The sequence below is a fragment of the Poecilia latipinna genome, unplaced genomic scaffold (assembly GCF_001443285.1).
Source record: "Poecilia latipinna isolate Pla-1442-1.1 unplaced genomic scaffold, P_latipinna-1.0 Scaffold238, whole genome shotgun sequence".
NCBI classification, from domain to species: domain Eukaryota; kingdom Metazoa; phylum Chordata; class Actinopteri; order Cyprinodontiformes; family Poeciliidae; genus Poecilia; species Poecilia latipinna.
In genome coordinates, this window is record NW_015112854.1 from 288,671 (window position 1) to 308,185 (window position 19,515).

Genomic DNA, 19,515 nt, shown 5'->3' on the forward strand with positions numbered 1-19,515 from the left:
AAATTCTTGCAGAAAAAGTTTCCAGCAAAAGGCATGTTGCTCTTTTTTTTTCCTGGAGAGAGTGAGTCATTTCCTCTGAGGACAGCAGATAGAACTTGGTTCCCGATTCAAAAGGAAACTGGCTTCGCCGGCGAGCGAGTGGAGCTTTACTGCACTCCCTCTTCATCCACGTAGGTGGAGGGAAACCATCCGATCTGCAAACGGGACACAGAGCAGCCGTGTTAATTGAGTTAATTTATTCCTCGCCTGCAGAAATATAAACATTTTGCTAACAATGAGTGACGCTTAGTTAGACACCAGGATGTACTTTCTGTACAAGCACCCATCTGTGGGTAAACACTAAACATCCAGCTGGAAATCAGCTCTCAGAGTCAGTTTCATTTTCATACTTACAGATAATCGGGATTGACAAAGTTGCCATTTTTGTGATAGTGATGTGCTTCACTGACAGAATTATTTCATATTTTTCATTATTTATGTCCACATTTATGTCGTTTTGCTTCTTCTGGTTCAGAATTGTGACATAGAAGTCAGATGAAATGCGACACGACCGCATCCGGTTTAGTTCGACGTGCACAACTCAGATTTCCAGAGGACGAAAACATCGGATTTGAGTCGTTCAGACTGCCAGGAAAAATTCAGATGTGGATCACACATCCTCAAAAAAAACCTGAATTTGGGTCGCGTTTGCCTGCTGTGTGAACAGATATTTTTGAATCAACATCCTGCTTAAAACAGAACTACTATCTATTTTAAGTTTTCTAGAAGAGAAACCAGACTTTGAGCTCAAACGCTCCAAGCGCATCAAATCGCCCCGAGCTAGATGCGTAAAATGCATTTGGTGTGAAAAACCAAAAAGAGTTATTGTTTAACAAAAGCAATAAAAATTAACAAAGACATCAAACTAGAGAGCATAATTTTTTTTTTGTAAAGATAAAATGTAACGTGTGTCCTGCACATATAAGAAGAATTAAATGTTCCACAGGTAGTGCAGGTGTAAAAATAGGCAGCTAACAGCCCGATACTGAGAGCATGATGATGATGAAGGTGGTGACAGAAGAAGTGGGAAGTGATTATAAGTTGAGTTCAGTGTCAGGGGGAAAAAAAACAGAAAAACGAAGCAGTTTTTCAGCTCTGAGGTGTGGGCTGTGAAGACCCTGCAGCACCTGCCAGATGGCAGAAGAGCTGATGACAAGTTTCAGCTCTGAGTCTGCTGCTTGTGGCGTATTCTGAAAATGTCATCTAGTCTGGGATAAGAGAGCGATGATTTTCTCAGGATGTATTCATGGCTCTCCTGAGGATTTTCCTATTAGACTCGAAAGCTACGCTGTGATACTGTTTGCACAAAGGTTTTCAGTGGCGCAGGGAGAGAAGGCTTTGAGCAGCGTGACAGACAGACTGACTGTCCTCAGAGACGTGTGTCCCCAAAGACTTGAAGGACAAGACGATCCCCTTTCCTCCACACAGGGGAATATCTTTTGTCCCTTTGATATCTATGGTCAAATTAGAGGTCGTCTCCATGTTTGGTTCTGATTTTTGGCGATGCAGAGCAAACTCGAACGAAAAGATCTGAGGCGTCTGAAGGTTGGTACAATGGCAACAGGTCTTTAATGTATTTTGTTGCTCAACAAACTACATCAGTATTTTATAAACTGTCAGCACTAAAGGCAAAACAAAAAGTCTATTCTTTGAGGTACAGGAAGCCACAAGCTGCGTTTGCATCACTCGAGTTGTGATCAGCATCCAGATGTCAATACTGGTGGAATTGACAAAGAATACAACAGGAAGTGGTAGGAGGATGAGAGTGTGGGGTGTTTTTTAATGTCTTAGTGCATGACATTAAGGACTTTAGAACTGGGGTGCTGTGCTCTATTTTCCTAGTTTTAGTGAGAACTCGAGCTGCAGCATTCTGATTTTTGAGGCAGACTAAAGATAAATGTATGAATGAGTTCCTTCAGATCTTTCTGGGACATTCGTCTTTTAATTAAGAAATGTTCTTCAGGTGATGGAAGGCTGACTTTGTAGTAATCTTTATGTGTTTCTAAAGGTTCAGGTCCATCTTCACCCAGATTTTGGGCCTGATTACTAGTTCCTAACTCTAATAACTAAAGCTGCATGCTGACTCTTCATCATTCCTCTATAGGTCCAAAGATAATAACTCCTTTCCTAACTTTCAAGGGACGAGGTATGGATAACTTGAGGGAATGGATGAGTTGCTTTCTGCAGGTGGTTGTAGTTAAATGCCGACAGCATATATGTCAATTATTTGGCTGAAGCCCTGTTGGCATAGCAACTGAATGTGAGATGAGAAGCAAACGAAGCCCATGCTGAAATGGTAAAACTTCTCACAACAGAATCTTGCAGCTCAGATGTTTGAGCAAAGAGAATCAGGTTCGAAGCGGCTGCAGCTACAGGGTTTACTCTGGCTGTTCATTAAGTAACATGGAGTTTTTCTTTTCTATTAAAGTTTCAAATAAAGTTAGGAGCAGAAGTGGTAACACAGCATGGAAAAAAAAATCTAAATCAGACCATTTCAAGAAGTTGAAACAGAAAATTATGGCTTTGTGACTGCGGGAGCTTAGAGCATGGACTCCTCCTGTCACCACAGGAGCGCATTAGGACGGTCAAATGTGCAGCTTAATGGGGACAAATTTCCAAAACAGAGTACTGACATGCTATCCACGTTTCACAGAAAGGTTCTGCCAGCCACCTGCTTTAGGGTCTTCAGTGGTTCAATCATTAAATTTAATCTCGGCTGTTTCAGACTTTTATCGTAGCACTTACCCGTCCGTTAGCCTCTCCTTTCCACCAGCCCTGGTCTCCGCCAATTTTGCTGTATATTTTGACGATGTCTCCTTCCCGCAAGGACAGCTCCCTCATGTCGCGTGCTGCAAAGTTATATCTGGCCACTGCCGTGCTCACCACCCGAGGAGTAAACACTGGGAAATGGAAACAGTGGGGGCATTGATAACATGCATAAACGGGGATCCAACACGTCTCATTTGTCAAAATGTCATCCTGTTCCACACAAATTTCAGATTTTGACATCCTCTACTCTAGGAAGCTAGTATTAAAGTTCAGTTTTGTAGGTACACCTCAGCTGTGAGAGACAGACTCAGACCAGGACAACTGTCAATGGTCTACTGAAGACCCAATGAACCACTGAAGACCCAAACTGATTAGTGAAAGGAGACTGTTGCCTAAAATCTCTCAACACATGGCTCCATCCATCCTCTACACAATGGTGCAGTCTTGGTTCCCCAAATCAAGCCATTTCCCCCCCACAGCTGGATATTTAGGACGATGTTCCTGGGATTGTACTCATCTTTCTTGGATGGAGTGAGTACCAAAAAAGTTTCCAGTCTCATCCGACCACATGACTTTCTCCCATGCCTCCTTTGGCATATCAGTCGTTAGCAAACATCTGATGGTTCTGGATAAATGCTATGTGCTGCAGGATGCTAATCCATGGTGGTGTAGTGTGTTACTAATAGCAGCCTTTGAGACTGTGGTCCAAGGTCATTGTAGCTGATCTCTGTTTTCTGATCCATACTTTTTGATCCTCCACGAAACGAGATCTTGCAAGAAGCTTCAGTCCGAGGGAGATTGAAAGTCACCTTGAGTTCCTTTCATTTTCAAATAATTGTGTCAACAATTGTTGCTTTCTCACCTAACTGTTAGGAGAGGTTCCTAAAGATGGACGAACAAGTCTGTGATTGATTAGGTCTTTAACAGACCTCGCTATTCATTGTAAGTGAAAAAACCTGAAAAGTACTTGCTTTTCCCGCTGTTATGTAATGAAAATTACTATTTGTAACGATTACATATGAAACCTGTTGTACAAAATGACAAGCAAGCATGGGAATAAAACAGAAAAACATTTTTTTCTTTCATTTAATGAATAAAATGTAATTCTTGCAAACATTGCAGTGTTGCCAATGAAAAGTGCCTCTGAGAAGAAGTAATGAGCATGAGAGCAGATATGCTGAGTAGGTAATTTGAGGTTAACAAGAGCGAGAAGTCAGCGGGAGCACAAAGGAGTACCTGACCAGAAGGGAGCGGAGCTCTGAGAGGAGAAGTTCAGGCCTTGTGGACTGAGGAAGGAGAAATTGTAGGAGGCGCAGGTTGCTGCTGATAGGAGGAAACGGAGAGAGAGAAAGAGGGAGAGAAGAAAACAAGAGAAGAAATGAAGCTGGAAGACGTTTTGAGATGCAGGCATGCTGAGCTAAAGCAGGAAACGCAGGAAGAGAAGATAAATTTCACAATTCCACGAGCAAATTTGCATATTTACAGAGTTCATCTGTGGCTCATTCATAGGTAAGTAAATAGAATACAGTTTGTTTTTTTGTCCCACGGTGAAGGTAAACATGGGACTGTTATTCAGAGTTAACATGTTTGACCATTAAACTAATTATTTAAGTAATTATGGTGGACGGCTGGTAATTCCTGTTGAGTTTTTGAGTGTGCCACCTTCTGCCATCTGGAATTTACACCAAGGAAGCTGTCAAAGTCACATCATCGTCTGAGCTTCCCACAGTTGTTTAGCGGCGTAGTGGAGCTGAATGAAAAGGCTGAAATAAAGTCTCTTATTACTAGTTTCTTTTTTAGTCTCAGCCATTTTCACGTCTAAACGGTGAGAGGACACAGCTGCATCTTAAAAATCAGCACACTTTGCAGAGTGGAGGTTAGGAGAGCTTCTAAATTTAGCTGAGACAGAAGGGAAGCAGGGTCACTCTTCAGGGTGAGGGGAGAGAACAAAGGCAGAGCAGGACAGACGCCAGCGCAGCGACAGAGCCAGTATTCATACAGTCTGATGCTCAGAGACGGCAGCCAGTTCTGTGGCTCCACAAACCTCTGGGTTAGCTCCCTTTCCATTTTCTATCCCGCACTCCTGCATTTAACTGTGTCATCTTCCTATTCTTCTCTGTTCCCCACCGGCCTGCCTCAATTACTCTTTGTATGAGTCAAGAGAAGCTTTGAAATTGGCAGGAGCCGAACACCAGGAAAGCCAAAGTGAGTGGGAGTGAGTTTAGTCTGTCTGTTGTTTTACCCAAAGTTACCACAAATACGCAGCATCCGCTGCATATTTCGCTCCCCTAAAGGCTCATTACCAAAGCCATCATCAGTCATAAAGCCAGGCGGCCATGTGGGGAAAAGCAAGTTCATCTCTGGGCGCAGAGATGAACTTGCAGAGCTCCACATCACAGTGGCATCACAGAAGAAGGCTCAAAGCAAGGAGCCAGGATTCTGAACAATGCAGAGATGTGCAGAAAGGAATGGCTGCTTTGTTTGTTCCAACCTGGTGAAACGTCACAGGGGGAAATCAAGTGCTGTCCTGGTGGTGGAAGAGGACAACATCAATCTCACGCCACAGAAAAGTTCACATTTTTCTGTGGGGCATGATTCCGATTCACAGATTTTTCATCCCGCATGTCTAAATATTCTAAAGAAAATGCCTCTTTGGGATCTGAGACGTTTGTTTAAAGCATATTGAGGTATATTTGTTGTTTGAACTATAAAATATGCAGCTCTATGTGCTTTTAATGCGGTCCAGCCCCAGTGAATACCACCACAGACACAACAACGTTCAACAAAAACATGTTTACCATCGGTACCAGTAAGTGTTGGGAGAGCTCTATACTGTGGACGCTCTCACGTTTGAATGAACTGATCTGGATCTGGTACATTCAACAGTCACAAAATGAAAAGTATAAACTCTTCATTTTTTCCCAAAGGGAAGATCTTTTCTTCCACGCTGCCTAAACTTCCTGGTGATGTTTGTGACCAACTGACCAGCCGGTTCATCACAAGTGAAGCAACAAAAGGGGTTTTAACAACGAAGCCCTGACAGTGAACCACTGGACATTGTAGTTTCATCGTCGTCATTAAGCTGCAATCCAATTATGAGAGCAAAAGACGCTGATTAAACCAACTTCAGTTATTATTTGTTATGTTCTCACCCTAATTACTCACAAGTCTCTAATCCAGCACAGAATCAGGAAGTGAAACAAAGCAGGAGGAAATCAAGCAACATGCTCTCAGATGGAGTTTGCAGGTTTCGGGTTGTGTTGGAATCGACCTCATGTTTGCTAGCAGGAAGTTTGGAAGCGCTGCTGAGGGGAACTTTACCTGGTGAGCGTGTGCTAGCCCGAGTTAGCGAGCGTTCTCTGGACTTGTAGGGATGCCTCAGCGTGGTGTCTAGCAGTTTGAAGCTTTCCTTCAGTGAATGCGACTGATAGTACTCCACCAGCTCCTGTTGCATGGCAACACACACAACGTGAGCAAAAGTATTCGCACTCCATGAGGAAACTCAACGTAAAAGTTCAAGGCATGAACTGGAGTTGTGGCAGTTTGGTCTGGGATTCCTAAAGTGTTATTCTACATATCCAGAAATTGAAATTTATGGTTTTTAAATGACTGTATCTGAACGGAAACATGAAAAGTAGCTCCTTCCTTACCAGAAGACTCTCAAACTTCTTTGCTTCAGTGATGTGGATCCAGTTATCTTTCTCGATAACCTTGATGTGTTTCACTTCATCGTTGAATCTGCACAGAGGAGGAGGAGACTCTGATGTAATCAATCTGAAAACCTCCTGATTCGTAATGTCAAAGTTTTATTCCGGCGTAATACTTTTATGAACACAGCGCAACTGAAGTCGTTTTCTAAAGGGTAAAGATTTGTTCACTTATGCAAATACATGAGAGGCTCGTCCCCGCAGTCCTTTTGCACCTGTGTTAAAGGCTTGGAAGCAAATTTGCGAATACAACCCTAATTCATCACTATGTGACAGCTCCAGCAAGAGCTCAAACAACAATATCTGCGTGGAGCACCGTCTCCAAGGAGAGAGAAAATAAACCAAAAAAGCAATTATGGAAATTAGTTGGAGCCAGAAACGGGCTCTGCACAAGCTGGCCGGGGTTTCCTGAGACACTTTCTGTCTTCCCTGGGATATAAATAAGAGCCGGACCAGCTTCTCCTCCAGCTTTCTGTGAAATGCTCACTTGATGCTGATGGCGAAGCGCTCAGCCTCGGCCGTCCGCTCCCTGATCAGGTACGTCCCGCTGCAGTGGGACTTCAGGAGGTTGTCCGCCTGCTGGCGCTCCATGTTCCCTGCAAACCTAAAGAAGGAGAAGAAGAAGAAGAATTGATGGCATGCTCTAATTATTATAATTTTTTCCCAGAATCAAATTCCTAGAATTCTCTCTCTCTTTTTATGAACATAAAATTTTATTGTACATAATTTTACAGAGGTCAGGATCTAACAATGGAACCTGAAAAACCAGAGGATAAATCAACAGATTGATAGTTCGATAGGGAGTCAGAGTGGTTAATGGCAGCTCTGCATGATAAAAATTAGTGTCCCGGCCCTTTAAATCTAAAACGCTGAGATGTTAAGAGTTACATACCAAGGATATCCATAGTAGTCTGCTTCTCTTGATGACTGCCGGCTGGATAATGACTGGAAAGGCTGTCACAAACAAACGAAGGAAGGAATGCATTATGCAGAGAAACAAACAACCAGACGACGTTAGATTTAAACAAACTGCAAAATGTTTCTAAGTTTTCCTCAGTTTCCTCCTGCTGAGATTAGTTATGATTCATTAGTGGAAGCCCTCCATGCAGAGCCGGCCCACATCGGAACAGCTCAGCACATGGGAGGCTTTCACTTTCGAGTCGAGCTTAACTGGAGGATTTGCATCTCATAGGAATATTCTGAATGTGGATGACGGCGAGATGCCACCCTACAGCAGGAAGCAACGGCGAGGGCTAAAAGCCCGACCTGCACAGGAGGCTGTATGGGAATGGCTAACATGAAATAAAGTTCATAATTCAGAGAAACGACCAACAACACCTAAAGGTGTTTTGTTTGCACTGCACAGACTTCAGTTTATTCTCTAATGGCAACAACATGAATAAAATGTGAAAAGTTTTGGCTGCGCTTTATTTTCAACTTCCTTCTATCATTAATGTTTAGAAGAAATTCTCATTTCAACATAAACCTCTCTGCTCGCTTTGGGTTCATGTTTTGGTTGTTCTGCTGAATTTCAAGTTATTTTTGTTGCTTTTAAGGTTTTCTTTTCCCAGGATTGCCCAGTATTTAGTCATATCTCTATAGCATTTCCAAAACATAATGCTGCCACCACCGAGCATCAACATAGGGATGGTGTGTTAAGGATAAGCATTTGTATAATAAAGCAATTCTATGCAGACAATTTTAGTTGGGGTTATTAGATTAAAACAGTACAAATGCAATGTTTCTTTTGTTAAATATTTTCTTTCCATTTAAAAATGATGCCTTAACTTTGTGTTAATAAGTCGATATCTCATAAAATACCTTTAAATTGGTGGCTGTAAGGTTATAAAATGGAAAAGCTTTTTGTGCTGCATTTTCTGGACATTTTGCCTGAAGAAATGATCCTGAATTTCTGCTGAATACGCTTCCAGTTTATGTTGGACAGGCAGTAAAACGGTCGCTTTAGAGTAAAAACCTACCTTCGGGTCTAAGTAAGGTTTTACACATGAACTGGGAAAGAAGCCACTCTTTTGTGTTTGTATCAGCTTCCCCTGCAAGACAGAAATAAAATGTAAAAAAAATATAACATAATGAAAAATTGCATCTTTTTTTTTTTTTTTTAAAGATTTTATGGAAGAAAGCCAACCGGTTTTAAGAACAAGGGGTTAAATATCTTGAATTATATAATGAGTTTATAAAACTCCTCCAGCTGCACTAGTGTGTCCATAAGATGTGAATCTTTGCTGCCCCCTAGTGGCGACATCATAAGTTAATGCAGGCAACAGGTTTAAATAAAGCAAAAGCTTTTGCTCTCCTGATACAATGAGCTAAAACTAAGCCAGTAAACCAGTTTGAGAGATGCTACATCCACCACATCAGATTGGATTCTGACAGGTCTCACTAAAAAGGCAACGAATCCATCAAGATTGCTCATCAGCGTCAGACAGAAGCTGGAGTGCCTTCACCGTTTCCTCCCTGCAGCGATCGATCGGGAGCCGCAGCAGCCCTCCGACTTCGCGCAGAGAGATTAAAACCAGCGTTCTGTAGAGAAATAACCAACTTTAATAGCCAAGATAAATTCACGGCATCACAAAGTCGCCCCGAGTCGCTCTTGGAAAAGCAGAGCCCGACATTAGTGGATAAAAATCGATTATGCCGCCGAGACAATGAGAGACCCTGCAGCGACATCAACCATCATGTAAAAGAATTATTTATAATAGAGAAATCACCTCTGCAGGTCTTAATAAGACAATGCAATCAGCAGAGCCGCTCCTTCTATTTTCAAATGTAAAACACAAATAAAAAAGAAGGAACATAAAGTAAATTGCAGGTTTATGTGTTAATGTTTCTAGTATTATTGACAGAAGTGTAAAAATAACAGTTTCTAGAAGGCTTTCCAGCCATCCTGAAACTAATGACTTCCATAAGTCTCAGCTGACTCCTCACAGAAATATCAAGGCCTAGCAATTAACTAAATGTGTTAATCAGCTTTGGCAGTAAAGCTCTGTCTGTTTTCAATACACCATCAACTGTGTTCTTTTAGTAAAAGGCGGGAAAAAGACTGAAAAGCTGGTAGAACTGCTTTAGCATCAATAAGTTTCGGTGTTTTCTGTCGTTTCTTGCTTCACGTCCCACTAGGATATGATGATCAGATTGAAGTCTGGACTTTGATTATTGTTTTCCAGCCATTCATCCATAAATTTGCTGCTGTGTTTGTGTCTGTTGTCCTGTTGATGACCCAGTTCTGGCCAAGCTTTAGATTTCAGATGGTGCACCGATTATTTCACCACAGAAAGCTTTAACATACAGAAATGCTCAGTCAACTCGAAGTTTATGCAAAACAAACCCGCATTGATGTTTGTTTTGAACATCATGACCGATGTCTTTGTGTTAAAACATGCCTGTATGTGAAAGAATACAGGCATGTATTCTTTAATTAGTCTAATTAATGACTAATTAGTGTCATTAATTCACATCTTAAGCAATAAGAGATGCCAGTCGGTGCCTCTAGTGGCTAAATCATAAAATGGCAGCTTATCTGCAACAACTGAGCTTGAGCTGAGTTTAAGCCATCTGCGACCTCCTGCAGTGTATTTAAAGCAGAAAGTACCACTGGAAAATAAACAGTTAAAACCTGCATGTGATGGGGAGGTCTCTGCTTGGATAAGACCAGAATTAAATTGGTTTACTGATCCAAGATGTCTTAGAAACATGAGATAAAGGGCGATTACTAAATATGAGATGGTGCTTACTAAGCCACTGAAACAGAAATGGTTGTGCCTAAATAAAAAAATACAAATAAAAAATCAGTTTTTGGACTGTAAATTAAACTTTTGTGTTAAAAAAGTCTTCAATTTCAATCATTTTTTTTTTATTTTCAATGTCTGATTTGATTTATGGATTTTTTGTTTGTTTTTAACCTTTTTGAAGATTTTTTTTATTTATTTTCTCCTACAGATTTGCTCCAGACTGCAAAACTGTTAGAACTCAGTTTTGCAGCTACATATATTTATACTGATAAACTATTTATCAGATGTACCTAATTTTGTAATTTGGGTTTGTTTTGTCAGTAAATGTTCTGGTTTTTGGACTCTGAGTGGGGGCATCTGTACCTCCCACCACGGGGTGTCTGGATCCCCCTTTAGCAGCTCGATGAAGTCTCCTGTTTGGAAACAGAGAGGCGTCTTCCCTGGAGGCGTCGGTGTGCCGTGGTAGTTCCTCACAGCCACCATCTTTGGACCTAGAAACAATTTGGAGAAAAATCAGAAAGCAACAGTTCCATTAAAAACTGAGGGAAGGGTTAAATTGGCATTTATGAGTCAAAATACTGCATGAATTGTCTAAAGTAAACACACTATAATCATAATTTATTCTGTATAGTGATATTTGGTTGCAGAACTTATTATTTATAAATATTTTGGCTAGCTGTCAAAAGGTGTGTGTTCCCTTTTTTGATCTTTTATTTGGAGGATTCATGAATTGAAGTTACTATTACTTTAGCCCTAAGCTGTCACAGTTAACGTGAACAAAATTAAATGACTATATATAACAAATCTACTGAAATACTTGCTTTTCCTCATGTACAAATCCACACTTTTTCCTTCCACTCAACTTTTTTTTGTTTTTGTAGGAAAACATAACATTTTTACTTTTTGATATGATACTCACTGGAGTATTTATATCCAGGTTAAATGAAGAAAAAAAAAATCACAACACTAATATTTTACTGTTATGAAAAAAAAATAGTTATGCAATAGTGTTTTGTCCAGAATGTAGGCCATGTTTTAGGTTTTGACACCCCTGATATAGACTGCATAACGACTTAAAGTAGAACATTTATGAGCCCTTTTTGAACCACAAGTTAGTTTTTTTTTATCAAATCTGTGTGTAAGAAATCTTTTTTAGGTCTCTCAAATTAAATTCTCTTTAAGGCCTTGTATAATTTTGGACCAGTTCTGATTAAACTCATAATATTTGATCCATTGGCTCTCACGCTGAAGAGCTCATGAGGTTAACCTGAAATATCCAGAAGATGGCGACAGAGAGCTGTGACAACAAGCAGGACAGTTATCAGAAAAATCAAGCCTCAGCTGAAAGATAGGAGAAAACTGACCTGGTGACATTCCAGGCTCCTGCAAAACAAACACAAATGCAAAATCAGAAACTTATCATAGCTTAAATTAAATATTGTATGTTTAACTTTAACTGAGGAGAATTTTGCTGTTTAGAAGAACAAGTAAACTCACCATATCGTGAGGATCTGAAACAAGAAAAAATAATGTTATTTTATAATTTAATAAGCAATATAGTGTGTTTTCTAGTTAAATACAGATTCACAAATATGTGACTTTATATCAGGAAGCATGGAGGTGGCAAACAATATTTAATTTTGTGCTAGCAGCTCTGTTTGGTTCTTTTTGCCATGCTTACATCAGGTTTCCTCTGCTAAACTGACATGCACTTTAATATAACATAAACACCTCAATGCTCATCTGAGCTAAAGTCGAAGAAATCTGCGGGACACATTTGGGGTTGTGAATCCCCCTGAAGGGATAGCTAAGAATAATCCATCTGGAAACGGGATGATAGTGTGAAAATATGCTGCAACACACAAATTACATTTTTTAAGCTTGTGTTTAAAAAGAAAAAAAACTGATATTTGCTGTTTTAGGATCCAACAATACCGATAGAAAATCTGTTAAAATTGATCATTAATTTTACAGAGCAGCAATGCCAAAACCAAGTCTGAACCCCCCTGTGGGGTCTGAAACGGCTTTCCCATGATTCATCCTGACTCCCAGTTGCTGTTTCCCTCTTTGGTACCAAACTCAACGACACAATGAATTAATCCCACCTTCCTCCCGGTTTCTCCTGCTGTTTCCTGGATGCCATGTTTACCTTCTTGCTACTTCTTGTAAACATGTGTAAAAAACCTCGACACAAATACAACCACACAATGTCACACTAGTAAAAATGTATATTTATCTTTTAGTTTACTGCATTTATTCAGTGAGGTTAACAGGCTCTCTCACCATCACCATCCTAAGTATGTGGCTTCTGTTAAACTGTATGAGGATATTAAATGTCATTAAATGATATTAAACTGTAAAAATATATAATTTGTTTGGTTTTATTTAGAAAAACCTCTGTGGACTGACAATGCTAATTAGCTTAGGCTAATTATCTATTGATTCTGGACATTTGTACCTTAAATTGAACACAAAATGGAATGAAATAAAATTAAACTAAGCTTTTCATAAAAAGAAAACATACTCTACAATAATCTGGAAACTTTGAATACACCTCAAATTCCCACTTTTAAGTAAAGAGGAGGATCTGTGATGCTGTGGGGCTGTTTTATCTTCCAAAAGCCCTGGGAACTTTAGCATGGTGTCAACAGTGATGCTACTATGATTTAAAGAAAACAGGATTTTCTGGTCTAGCATCATAAACAAACAATTGGATTTTGCTAAACTCCCCTTGGACTTTAACTGCAATCATCTGTTTTGGTCTCATAAAATAAGGACTGAACTTTTCAGCATCAAACACTCGTAAAACAAAGGATGAATATGTGGAAAAGCTTCTCATGCCCAGTGGAAAGCATGGTGGAGGAGCTGTGGTGCTGTGGGCTGTGTTTTTATTCCAGAAGTCTTGTTAAAGCATAAAGCATCCTTTGATCCTTTAGCAGGATGATAAACCAAAACATACAACAAAATCAATACAGAAAAGCTTCACCAGACACAAAACTAACACTGACTGATGGTCATATTTGTCCCCAGATCTAAATCCTTCAGAAAACCCAGCAGGACTTGTAAAAGTAGCACAAAGAGTGATGGTTACACATCCATGTGCTTGTACACTCCGACCCTGTAAAACGTTATAAGTGCTGTCCTAAGATGATGCCGCTGCAATAAAAGATACATTCAGGCTTTTTACACATATTCCCAGGAGTGAGAACCATTGGGAAAGGAGCTGTGATTTAGACCGATGACTGTCATCGTATAGACCATTAGCATTACTATTTGCCACACAGGTTTTTGTCAGAATGCTCCCAAAGAGCACCTCTTAACTCCATAAACCTAAAGTGAATAACAGATGCTCTAAGAAAGAAAACACCTACTGATTTTACAGATGGTGATCACTTCCAGACACTCTTTGTGAGCTCCTGTTCCACAGCGAGAGCAGTAGTAGCCCTGATAGAAGATGCCCCTGGAGGAAACACACACACACACACACACGCACGCACACACACACACACACACACACACACACACACACACACACACACACACGCACACACGCACGCAAACTTTCAGAGCTGTAATGCAAACAGGAAGTGTCTCAGACAAACATTAACCTCCAGCGTTAGAGTCTAACTCCTTGTTCTTCCAGTTGGCAAATATGGCTGCTTTCTCATCGTTTCCTGCTGTTATTCTTTAAAACCATAAAGCATGCAGGTTTCGTTTTGACCCCTGCGGTCCGGAGGTGTTCCTGTAATGTCCACAGTAAACACTGCATGCATAGCAATGCTGCCGCGCCGAATACCGACTCCCATAAATCACGGCAGGATCCACCGGGAGATGCAGCACTAATTAGCATCTAGATGGCTGGCTCCTGCCTCCGAAGGCTCTGTGAATTCAGGTCAGCGAATGCCGGGAAAATGTGCGGGTCAATACACAGAGCGGTGCTGATCCGGCTTACTGGGATGGAGGTGAGAGTGGTGATCCACGACAGCGGCGGGTCGTGACCCACTGCAGTCCAGGAAGCTCGGGTTTGAGCTTACAGTTGGGATGTTTAAAAACATCTGTCAGCTAAGAGTGTTCTCACTCTAAAATTGGAGTATTTTAGTATTTTCACCAATTGATTTAATGTAGTTTATTTGCTTTAGTCTTAAAGCCAAGTTTGGAAGGCTTGAAGGACATTAGCTGAGGACGTAAGTAGGTACTTTACTTCAGTTTTCTTTCTTTTTGTTTCTTTATCTCTGAGAGATGACTTGATATGTCAAATACATGTGCTGCACTCCACAAAACTATCTAAACTCTTTTTCAAATTTGTCATACTACATCCATAAACTTCTGTGTGTTTTATCAGGCTTTGATATGTAAAGTATGAAACTGTAGGAATACGACACACGTTTGTCATCTACATTTGGTTGCCACGGATTTAAAGGCAGCAGAGTAAAGGGGAATGAGTACTAAGATACAAGACACTTCTTTTAGTGAAAAGAAATATTGGAAACTATTTAAAATGTTCATTCTACTTCACAATTTTGCACTCGTCCAAAAGCTGGAATCTTTTCAGCATTAGCAGATTTTTCTAAGGGACTTATTTGCAAAATATTTGTGGATTCTTTTTGTAGAGTATATCTAAAATCTTTGAAAGAAAATGCAGATTGGGAAAATATGTAGATGTAGACATAATACTACCTGACACCCTATTGGCGTTTGCAAAGCAGCCAATTGATTTTTCTTTGAGCTGATTGGCGGTACCTCAAGAGCGGAAATACGAGACTGTAGATGTTAGCTAAATGCTAAGATGGTTCCAACAGTGCATATGTATGCATGCTTTGGTGAAGTTTGTGTTTGAATTATTAAAATGGTAGTTAAGGGTGTTTCAAGATGGAGTGTAAGAGTTAAAGAAGGATTTCCAGGCTGTTCTGGTCACTAACCCCCGACTGCAAATGCCCTGAAATAAAAGTCTTACCTCAGGAGCATCTTGCAGGCTCTGCAGTTGGTGTTCTTATCAAAGGTGTGCATTTGGAAGTTGTGCTGGTTGGCGGTTGCTCTCTCAGGCTTGATGTTGGACCTGAACAATAAATAGTTTCTTGTAAAATAAACCGATCAGCCAAGGCAGATTCTGACAAGAATGCAACCGCCGACAGGTAGGGATGGACGACAGATCAACAACAATATACGTCACAATATACACAAGATCTGGATCAATATAACAGAATATTCATTATGTAGAGCATTTACTGAACTCAGATCCAGAACCACACAGCATTCTGGGGGATGTAGGCAGAGGAAAGACTTTTGTGGCTCATGGTCAGTTAAGCGAGGATGTAACATAAACTAACTCACATATTGGTTGCCTAGCAACAAACTGTTGAGTAAGTTGCGTAGCAGCAGTTTCAAGTTTTTGCCACCAGGCGTTTTTATTAAAAATAAAAAACAATGGCGTGGAGTGAAAACTAATCGAAAAATAGTTTTTCTGCTAAACAACACATTGCTTCTTAAAGAGAAATCTGATTCTGATGGGGTAAAAGTTTTAAACTACGTTGCGTGCTGCCAAAAACAGAAATGTCTTTTTAAACGTAAAAACAATTTACTCCAGAAAAGCAACGCGCTGCAATTCAAATCCCATTACTTCAGGTAGCACTGATTTCCTCTGAGTAATCATACTTACATGGCCATCTCAAACTGCTCCATCCACTTCCTCTTGTTTTCTTCCGTTTTACAAAAGAACTGGAAGCCCTGCTTCCCTTGCAGGTGGATCAGGTAGAAACCATAAGACCACTAGAGAGAGAAAGTGAGCGTATGGGAGATGGAAGAGGGATATGTGGATGGCAGTGGCAGACAGAGATGAACAAAAAAAAAAAAAAAAGCTAGTGATGAAAGCAAATTTTTGTAAACTTTATGTGCTTTGTGCGTAATCACAGTTGGTTCGGAGATGAGGAGGAAATAAAAAAAAATCCCTTGCATGCTTTAGCGGTGCATCTGAGCAAAACAACAAAAAAAAGAGCAGGTCACAGAGCAGAGAGCTACATGTGCAATCACAGCATGACACCCAAAGAACAACACTTCCAAAAATAGGCCTCCATGAGAAGATGAGTTAAATAAAAGGGAGTCGCTTGGGCTTACCATTTTTCCACTTGACTGGCAGGCATGCAAAAAAAGAAAGACACCAGAGAAAGACCCAGTTACACATGCAAACATGGACGGAGTCATGCAGATCCAAACCAAAAGAAAGCAATGTTAGACCGGTGGCACAATGCACTACGTCTCCATGAATCCTAAATGACCTTCATTGCATTTACATGATTGTTCAAGCACGGACGAGCACGACGCACGATCAGCACCTCGATGCATTACTCAAACGTATCTGAAATTATCATCAACAAGCTCCTTCGGCTCAAGGACACCATTTGTAATGATTACACAGGCTGTTTGATCACGTGCGCCGGCGGCGGTGCCGCCGCGGAGATTAAACTGTGGAACAAACAGCTCTGCTCGGTCCGATTTCAGAGCAAAACAAAAACCAAATTGGTTTCTTACCTTTTTCATGTCTCTGTTGTTCATGGGGTCGTCTGACATTTTGTACAGCTGGAGTTCAATGATCTCCTTCAGCTCGTAGCTGTAGCCTTTTCTCTTGCAAACAATCACCACTTTGTCAAAAAGGAAAATGTAGCTGCAAACAGAAAAGTGTGGCACGTCAGTAATCAGACAGGGATGAACGGGTTCTGGGTAGAAGTGACATGATGTGACCCTGTTGACTCAGTAGAAGGACATGAAAACTGACTGGAGATGGCAGTTTGTGATGAAATGTTGTAATTATTTGATTTTAAGAACAGTTTATTAATGTAATTAGACTTTTATTTTATGTTAAATTGAAAACATATAACTGTTTTGCTAATTTCATTATATTAAGGTAATTACACTTATTACACATTAATGACATAAACATTACTTTTGGTAATTACATACCATTACTTCGTTATCACATATTTACTACTAAACAATAACTCTACTGCCAGCATCTTGTTACAAGCTTACTAAAACTTAATTGCATTGCACTAATCACATAAAACTTCAGAATAGTTACATTTTTATTACCCAGATGTTACACAATTGTTAGTACTGAGCTGTAGTTCAGTCAGTTCAGTCCTGCTGACCCTTTGAGACCAAACTCAAACTCACCGGTCTTGTTTTGTTCTGTTGACGATGGAGGACACCTTCAGCTCTCCGTCTATCTTTGGCCTGCCGTACTCCTCCAGTTTCACCTGCTGCTTACATTATAAAGACACACAGGGTGGCAATCTGATGCACTATCACTCAGAAACGGAGCGTTGCACAGCTGGTAATTACGGATATGTGTTGGAGGCTTGATTGGACATTAGTTCCGCCTGGAGATCTACTCAGCAACATTTCATTTCTGCTTTTCACTGCATTTATATTCCAAACAGGTGAGAGAAGCTCCACAAGCCTATCTTATATAGTGGAAGGTCATTAAATATTTACATTTTCAAGGTATTTAGACAAGACATAATCATTAGCAGATCTTTTTCTACAGCAGAAAGAAGTGACACTTACAAGATTTTCTATTGAACTTTGGAATTCACTGATTTTCTTCAGCGTCTCGTTGTCTCTCTTGACTTCGTTGATATACATGGCCAAGTCCTAGAAGGGGATGATTAGAGACAGAAAGCTCAAGTTCAATAGAAACTAGAGCACACTGTTCAAATGGCTGCATATAAACAAAGGTGCATGTAAAAAAGTCAAGTTTATTGAAACTAATTTACGTAATAAGCATATAACACAATAAACTAAAAATAAACATTACAGGCAAAATAAGGAGATGAAATAAATTCTAGTAGTCCAAACTAGAATTAATCAATACTCCAGTTATTATTAATGAAGGAAAACTCTAAAAAAACACATTTTTAGGCTTGATTTAAAGGAAAAACCACCTCCATAGCAGCCAGGGCCTCTTTAAGTTGCTGCCTCTCAGGTCGGTCAGTCGAGTGACTCAGAAGTTCCTGCAAAGAAAAGTTGGTCATTATTACTGAATCTTATCTCAGACTAGTTCAGGTTTGCAAAGACAGAAGAGGCTCTACTCTAAGAACACAGGTAGCATTTATGTAAAGGCTAGTAAATAACTCCATACACAGCAACAACTTCAGTTATAATAAAGTCGCCAAGTTGGCAGCAGAGTAAACTGTGCCCACTTCAGCCATTCACTACCATACAGGGAATGTTTCCAGTTTGGCTAGCTAATTAACTAGCTATATTTAGCTAGCAAGCTACAGATGACAGGTGATTGCTACACAAATTTATCACGGTTTAAGGTGTCAAAAATCTTCTTTTTTTTTGTCCCTCTGGCATTTTTTTTTTTAGCTTTATATGTTAATATAGTAGGAATATTTGACATTTTCTGCAAAACTAGCCATGTGCTAACTGTACCAAGAGAGCCACTGATGGGTTGAAGGTGCTAACATACTGCATCTAAGTAGCAGGGCAGGTTTTATCTGGGAAGGATAACAATATATTACAAATCAATTTCTATAAACTTCCCATCCTTACTGTGTTTTGTTAAAGTGAACCAGATCTCTCCAGATGCATTCTTCACAAAATCAATAGTGAACCTGAACAGTGTTGAAGAGCCACTCTGAGAAAATACTCTTTGTGATTTCATGAAGACAAGAGCTTCATTTTTTTCTGATAACACATTTTTCTCAGTTTCACAGCAGCTCATTAAACCTCATCAGAACCATCTGAAATCAGGTGGAAACATAAATAAACAAGCAATTTATGAATTCTGGGCAACTCCATAATCCCCACGGCTCAATTTTTATCATGTCATTATGAAGAACAGAACAACATAATGTGCCTAGATGCAATTGAACAGACCTGCAGCCCATCTGAGAAATAAAACACTGATGTGAGATAGTAGGACACTGAGTGCTGTGATCATTGCTGCTGTTCTTTGTGGTTTGCTGGATACTTCAGCAAGATGTCAAAGCGTGGTCATTTCACACTCTACACTCTTAAAGTAATCCCTATTCCAACCTGTTAGGAGGAAGCATGGCTGCAGGGAGGACAGGCTTCATCTTGCTTCTGGGTAATAATACCAAACATTCTACCACATTTTTTCCTTCCACTCAACTTTCCAATAATAGAACAGCTTTCTATTTAGTAACTTATCCTCTTTTCTGAGGGTGTAAAGACAGTGCTTTCCCTGATGTTGCTAAATGTCAAAGCATAGCAATATATAATATATGATG

At 40.1% G+C, this 19,515-nt stretch overlaps 1 protein-coding gene across 1 annotated transcript in view; it reads right to left on the bottom strand.

Moving 5' to 3' along the window:
* Positions 1–42: 42 nt before the first annotated feature.
* Positions 43–19,515, bottom strand: part of vav2 (vav 2 guanine nucleotide exchange factor) — a 130,649-nt gene continuing 111,176 nt past the window's right edge. Inside the window, exons 12-30 of the mRNA XM_015032390.1 lie at positions 18,202–18,270; positions 17,825–17,911; positions 17,432–17,520; positions 16,790–16,922; positions 16,376–16,390; positions 15,921–16,030; positions 15,219–15,320; positions 13,636–13,724; positions 11,762–11,775; positions 11,629–11,647; positions 10,628–10,755; positions 8,495–8,566; positions 7,408–7,469; positions 7,003–7,119; positions 6,459–6,546; positions 6,130–6,253; positions 4,045–4,131; positions 2,785–2,939; positions 43–194 (exon numbers count right to left, since the gene is read on the bottom strand). Of these exons, the coding sequence (XP_014887876.1) occupies positions 147–194; positions 2,785–2,939; positions 4,045–4,131; positions 6,130–6,253; positions 6,459–6,546; positions 7,003–7,119; positions 7,408–7,469; positions 8,495–8,566; positions 10,628–10,755; positions 11,629–11,647; positions 11,762–11,775; positions 13,636–13,724; positions 15,219–15,320; positions 15,921–16,030; positions 16,376–16,390; positions 16,790–16,922; positions 17,432–17,520; positions 17,825–17,911; positions 18,202–18,270 (1,608 nt within the window). The 3' untranslated portion in view covers positions 43–146. The remainder of the gene's footprint in view (positions 195–2,784; positions 2,940–4,044; positions 4,132–6,129; positions 6,254–6,458; positions 6,547–7,002; positions 7,120–7,407; positions 7,470–8,494; positions 8,567–10,627; positions 10,756–11,628; positions 11,648–11,761; positions 11,776–13,635; positions 13,725–15,218; positions 15,321–15,920; positions 16,031–16,375; positions 16,391–16,789; positions 16,923–17,431; positions 17,521–17,824; positions 17,912–18,201; positions 18,271–19,515) is intronic.